Source organism: Sinocyclocheilus anshuiensis, unplaced genomic scaffold (assembly GCF_001515605.1).
Source record: "Sinocyclocheilus anshuiensis isolate Anshui unplaced genomic scaffold, SAMN03320099.WGS_v1.1 scaffold249, whole genome shotgun sequence".
NCBI lineage: Eukaryota > Metazoa > Chordata > Actinopteri > Cypriniformes > Cyprinidae > Sinocyclocheilus > Sinocyclocheilus anshuiensis.
Window position 1 is genome coordinate 1,729,278 of NW_015540871.1, and position 6,825 is coordinate 1,736,102.

The 6,825-nt window shown below is 35.6% G+C and overlaps 1 protein-coding gene across 1 annotated transcript in view; it reads right to left on the reverse strand.

Annotated features, from left to right (window-relative positions):
- The window catches only part of LOC107688136 (SRC kinase signaling inhibitor 1-like), a 108,094-nt gene that overhangs the window by 36,099 nt on the left and 65,170 nt on the right, over window positions 1-6,825 (reverse strand). Inside the window, exon 6 of the mRNA XM_016485717.1 lies at window positions 3,026-3,318. Within this exon, the coding sequence (XP_016341203.1) occupies window positions 3,026-3,318 (293 nt within the window). The remainder of the gene's footprint in view (window positions 1-3,025; window positions 3,319-6,825) is intronic.

Sequence of the window (6,825 nt, forward strand, 5' to 3'; positions counted from 1 at the left end):
TGTGTGTGTGTGTGTGTGTATATGTGTGTGTGTGTGTATAATATATATATATATATATATATATATATACACCTTGCTAGGTGTACTGCGTTAGGCTAACCGAGACTTGTCATTTGCACTTATATATTGTTGCTCTTTTGTTAGTTTTGACTGCTTTTATTGTCCTCATTTGTAAGTCGCTTTGGATAAAAGCATCTGCTAAATGACTAAATGTAAATGTAAATTAATACAATTATAAATCAATTTGATTTCCATCACAACACTTACAGTATTTACCTCAAAATAATAGTGAACTGTCATTTTAAATGACATAATGAAGAGGAAGTGACATTGTCTGTGTTTTCAGAGGAGCCAAGTTCATAAATGGGCAAGTTCTACTCTCATTTAACATTTAGAATTTTTAGTTTTTCTTGCTTGACAAGATTTGTCAAGCATCACATATCCTTCTTTATCACAAAAACAACAATGAATCTAAATTTTTCTAAAAGTGTTTGTTTTTTATTCTTAAAAGTAGAATAATTCAACATTAATTTTTTATTCATTTACATTCAGACGGAACAATATAATGTTATTTGTCTGATAGAATGTTTAAAATCCTACATAAATCTACTGTAAAATAAAAAAAATAATAAAAAAACTAAAAAAAAACTGAAAAGCCACCAGTTCAACTGAATAATTCAGTTACATTCATAGTTAGGAGTGTTAAGGAGAAGTGGATATTTGCCAAAAATCATTCAAACTTGAAAATGTGTTGATGACAAATCAAATATCTCAAAGCAAGAGCGATCCTCTGAGGTTTAGCACGAAACCAAGAGCGGAGATCTAGACTCATTGCCCCCATTCTTTCTTTTCATCAGTCTGTAATTCAACTCCGGGGAGGCTCCATTCACCCTATTCACTCCTTTCACCCAGCCTAGCTAAAGCTACTGGCATAACATTGGATTACATGACAATGTATTCATATTTCACCACCGCTTCTGAGTGAGCACATATACTTTACTAAGCTACAATGAGCAGAAGGAAGAGCTTTAAAACTCTCCATTCACAAACACCAGGAAACCCACACTCATCTAACAGATCCTTTTTTCTGCCCTGTTGCGTCTCAGTATCTTTCATTCTCTTCATTCTCACCTCTCCTTGCTACATCCTGCATATCATTTTATACATTTTATATCTGCTTGTCACTTAACTTGCATTTATTCCACAGCTTGTTTTGTTTTATCTTAAGGCACTTATCCATCTTTTCTTTATATTTTTTGGTTCTTTTCCCCTCTTCGTCTATTTTTGTTCCCTACTCTGAGAGTAGTCGAACTTACTGAAGCATTACAGGGATATAGCTTGTTAGCCTGCGTACACGGACACACTGACGTGAATGCAAGTACACACTCCAGGGAGCAGTTGACATGTTCTGTCCAGACTTCTGCTGATAACAGTGAAATTGGCTTTATATATTCACTTTCTCTTTCACACACACACACACACACACACACACACACACACAGCGAAGGGCTGTAGAGTTTCAACTCAAGTGGTAATTTGAATAAATTCAATGTGGTCAAAAGGTGCAATAAGCTTGTCACTGCAGGCTGCCACTTTGGAACCACTTTTATTTTATTTAAAATCATCAATTAACCTAAAAAAACCCTAAAGTTTAATTTTAGAGTGCAGAATTTGTATACAGTATTCATTATTTTTAAATGAAACCTGAAAAAAATACCCAGCACAATCACTCATCATAAATCATAAAAACAAGGAATCAGAATTATCTAATGCAATTAACCTAAAAAAACCCTAAAGTTTAATTTTAGAGTGCAGAATTTGTATACAGTATTCATTATTTTTACATGAAACCTGAAAAAAATACCCAGCACAATCACTCATCATAAATCATAAAAACAAGGAATCAGAATTATCTAATCCTATGGACAGATATGTTTGACATTACTCTAATAGTGGGTAGAAAAAATACTCAATTTAAAGTAAATATTTTCCAGATAATATTTAAATTATTTAATTTTCAAAAATAAAAAAAAATAAATTAATTGAAAATAAAAAAACATTTAATTTTAGAAACATGTTGTCTTTGTAATACCACACCTAGTATTTTATCACACAGAAGGGGTCTTTATAAATAAATAAATAATACATAAATATCACCACCTTTATATTTTATCAAACAGTCCTGCACTGGAAGTCATCATATTTTATCCTAGTGCTTGGCATCATAAAGTTTGAAATCCCCTGAATTAAGTGACTCTTTTAGTGTGTAAATAATTACTGGTCCTGAAAATAGGATAGACTGCATCTCATTATCATACAAGCAACCAGTCAGTAATTAATTACACTTATTTAGGTCCCATTCTACTTTCCCAACCCTGACAACATTCTAAAAAAAAAAAAAAACACACACACACACACACACACACACACACACACAGACATCAATGTACACACATACACCCCACACAAACAGACAATAAATAGAAACACTAGCATACATTAACAGACTCATGACTAATGTTAGCTGAGAGACTCGTGTCTAATAGCAGAGAGACGTCTCACACCAGAGAAGAAAAAACGAACATTTGATCAACAGAGTGACGCAACATGATCGCATTTCAAAGTCAACCCACATCAAACTCCGGTGGTAGCACAGCAAGCTCACAAAGTAAAACCAACTCCCAAGTGATACACCAAAAACTGTGCATAATTCAAAAACCTCTGAGTTCAAGAATATCCCAATCTGAAAGACGTCGCTCAATGGATCAAACAACGGGTACATCCCTTTAAAATATTTAACACACAAAAAGGACTGTGACGTCGATTTGAAGGTTAGGGCTGCCTTTCATCTTACCACATACTGGGATCTACATCCTTAACCTTGTGATTTCTTATTTTGACTTGGAAAAGAAAACATTCTTTAAATATGGATCACGCTTGGTGCCTTCTTTTACCTATCAGCCCATGCTGAGACAATGTAAGATGGCAAACAACTGAATCATTGAATGCAGTTGGAATCTCTCACCCTGAGGTCTCCGTTGGCCAGATGTGCCGCAGGATAGGAGGCATAGATGGGCTCTTTGCGATAGATTTTAATGATACTGCGGTCCTGTATGTCCCTCACGTCCTCCAGCTCGTAGAAAACGTTCCTCGCTTCGTCTTTGATCAAGATGGCCGTGTTTGGGGACTTCAGCATTCCCGCTGTCAGCTTCTGAGGGAACATATGCACGATGAGTGCGTGCAAGGTCTCCAAACTGTTGAGCTCGTGAGTGATATGAACACGTCTGGTCTCATCTCCAAACTGCAGAAAAAGGACACCTGAGGAGAGAGAAGGACAGAAGTAAAGAAGAAAGTCAGCAAAGACCACCATGATGAAGATGGAAGTGGTGAAGCATACACTCCTAAATGTAAGATTTGTGTATTTGAATGGCATATAAAATTTCCATCCATTTGGATTACGCAGTTTTATTATAAACTAACAAATTTAATGTGATGTATATTTATCAGTCATACATAAATCAAACAGGTAAGATTTCTGTAATAATGAACTGAATGTGTTTTAAATACACAAAAAACAGCTTTATATATTCATCATCAATAAATCCAGTTCGTTTCAGGGTCATACATTTTGGGTATGTATATGTTCATACTTTTTAACTGAATTAATTAAATTGCTTTCACAATGAACAGATTTATGCTGATTCTAAGCAATCTGAATGAATGCACTTTGAAGGAAAAAATGATTTAAATAAAATTAAATAGATGAAAATTGCTGATGATAAACTGTGCCATTATTGAGTGCAGAAATCTTACCCATTTTATTTATGTATGACTGACAAATATAAAGTGTGACATCACATTAGGTTTATGTTAAAAATTTAAATAAATGTTATTTATTTAAATAAAATTAAATAGATGAAAATTGCTGATGATAAACTGTGCCATTATTGAGCGCAGAAATCTTACCCGTTTTATTTATGTATGACTGACAAATATAAAGTGTGACATCACATTAGGTTTATGTTAAAATGGATGTAAATGGATGTAAATTTTGTACGCAATTCAATTATATAAATCATAAATTTAGGCCTAAATATTTTTTGAGTGTCTGTCGAGAGAGTGACAGACAGATTTTAGGAGGGATGTCAGTGACAGCAAGTCTCTCGTTCAGGGCTGCTAAACTCCTCCTGTAGACTTTTTGTCATCAGTTTTTGTCAGTTTATCTCAGTGCACTTCACCTAACGGGGCAGCAGGCGGTCCTAAACTTCCTGCTGATGGGACAATAATCTCTCTGTGGGGAACAGCTCCAACCAAATCACTTTCAGCAAATATTGTGCGCTTGCTGCTAACACGCACTCAGCTATAAAAGTTCAACAACACTGTATCACCACTAAGAGATACTTTGCACCATGGAAACCAAAGCTAAAAAACAAACAGTTGAAGGTCAGTTCATCTGAATGAATTGTACTGCTGTAATTAAAGCACTGCTATTAACTATCAACAAGTAGAAAACATTTCACTGTATCTAATTGCAGGACAGCGAAATGTCATCTTCTGCCGAAAGCAAACCAGAACTGTGAGGCACATGCGCAAAGGACAAAGAATTTTTTTTTTTATACCATTCAAACAAAGTGATTCAACAGAATGAATCAGACTTTCCATCACTGCATATGAAAAACAGGAGAATGTGTTTAATTATTGTGTCATCTCACTCAACTGTAAAGCTGCACGCACAATACAATGTGACACTAAAAATAGTGATGTAGCACCTTGTCACATTACTATTAAAATATAGCAGATATTTCCTGAGATTAATTTGATGATGTTTAATCATTGCAATCTATTCTTGTACTTTGAGTTATTTATAAGGAAATGTTTATCATAATGAATATTTAATTGTCTATCAAACATCCGAGTAATTTTCTGCATAACCTTTGGGCTGATGCTTACATTTTAACCAAATATTTTGATTTTGAATTGCGCCCTGAAATTGTTTTGAAATAGTTTCTCAAGAGGCTTAGAGGCTCGGCTGTTAAATTTAAATTGGTTATACAGTAACAGTTCAGAAGAGTTTCATAAACAATAATTTCATTTGAAAGTTACAGGAAGTCGACTGGATTAATAAGAGGCACTAGTGGAGTTGTTTCATTTTCTATTATTTATGGGCTTTGTAGGCCATTATATGCCTTGACAGAAGAGAAGTATGTGGAAAATGATGTACACTACCATTCAAAAGTTTGGGGTCTCACCAAGGCTGCAAGGCTGATTATTGAGAAATTCTGTTTACAAATTACAATTTAACAGTTATTTACAGTTACAATTTAAAATAACTGTTTTGCATTTAAATATATTTTAAAATGCAATTTATTCCTGTGATGCGAAGCTGAATTTTCAGCATCATTACCAAATCTTCTGACCAATCAAATGCTCTCTAGAAGCCAAAGCGCCTGCCCCCTGCACTATTAATAGACCCTGAAGCTGTGGCTGGCTGAGATCGGTCGCTTGTTCACAGTGTAGTATTTCCTGTACAGTGAATGGCACGTGCGGCCGCGCACACAGCCTGATCTGGACTTTGGCTCCGGTCCAGAGATGCAATCGCATGGAGCGATCATATGCGCGAGTCGGCATATATTAAACACTTTTAAAACTATGCAGCCTCAGCATGATTATGATCACTATTTTGTTTTACTAAGAGTTTCATATTGAATCTATTAGAGTGTGGCTGTCAAATGCGGCTTTACCGAGCTCAACGGCTCTGACCCGTGCAGATATAAACATAACGCTATTGGCTAATTTAAAAAGGGGGCGGGGCTGCTTGATATGTCCCGCCCTGTCTTCCTGTTTCAGTTAAAATGACGTCAACACATAGAGTATGCGGCTTTACCGAGCTCAACGGCTCTGACCCGTGCAGATATAAACAAAACGCTATTGGCTAATTTAAAAAGGGGGCGTGGCTGCTCGATATGTCCCGCCCTGTCTTCCTGTTTCAGTTGAAATTACGTCACCACATAGAATAACGCTGTGTGTTTCAAGGCACTTCAGGGGACCTTTAAGAAACATTTCTTATTATCACTGTTGAAAACAGTTGTGCTGTTTAATATTTTTGTGGACAGAGTGACACTTTTTCAGGATTCTTTGATGAATAGAAAGTTCAAAAGAACAGCATTTATTTCAAAATCTTTTGTAACGTTATTAATGTTTTTACTGTCACTTTTGATCAATTTATATGCATACGCATCTTTGCTAAATAAAAGTATTAATTTGTTTTCAAAAATAAAAGCTGTAGTGTAGGTATGACTCAAATCTGCGTAACCACTGGAGCACCTGTGAGTTGTGATCATGAATGCTACTCAGGGGCAGATTTAGTGAATTGGGGGCCCCAGGCAAAATATAGGAATGGGGCCCTATACATTTTCACACATTTTCCTAGATCAACCTTGAGGTTCCTTTTTTGTTGTGATGCTTGCTGCTGCACAATGGTGCCCCATAGTTGTGTCCAATGTTTCTACATTTTTCATGTACACAGTTCAAGCATATCACAATGTTAGTTTAAGTGTTTAACCTAGATAAACGTGCGCTGTTAGACGCATATCTAATCGTTTGTGCGGAGAGTGGAAGCTGAAGTGCGCTCTGCAGCACACGGAGGCGCCAGCGCGATCACTTGCATTTTTTTCTAACAGTGGAAACAACTTAATACACAGTCATTTTTTGCTCATAAAGGTAAGAGTAATACATCATTCTAAACTGTAAAGGGGCTAGTTTTATTTGTGTGCACTCACAATATCAACAAAACGTTGTGCTTTTATAAAATAAAGAAAACAAACG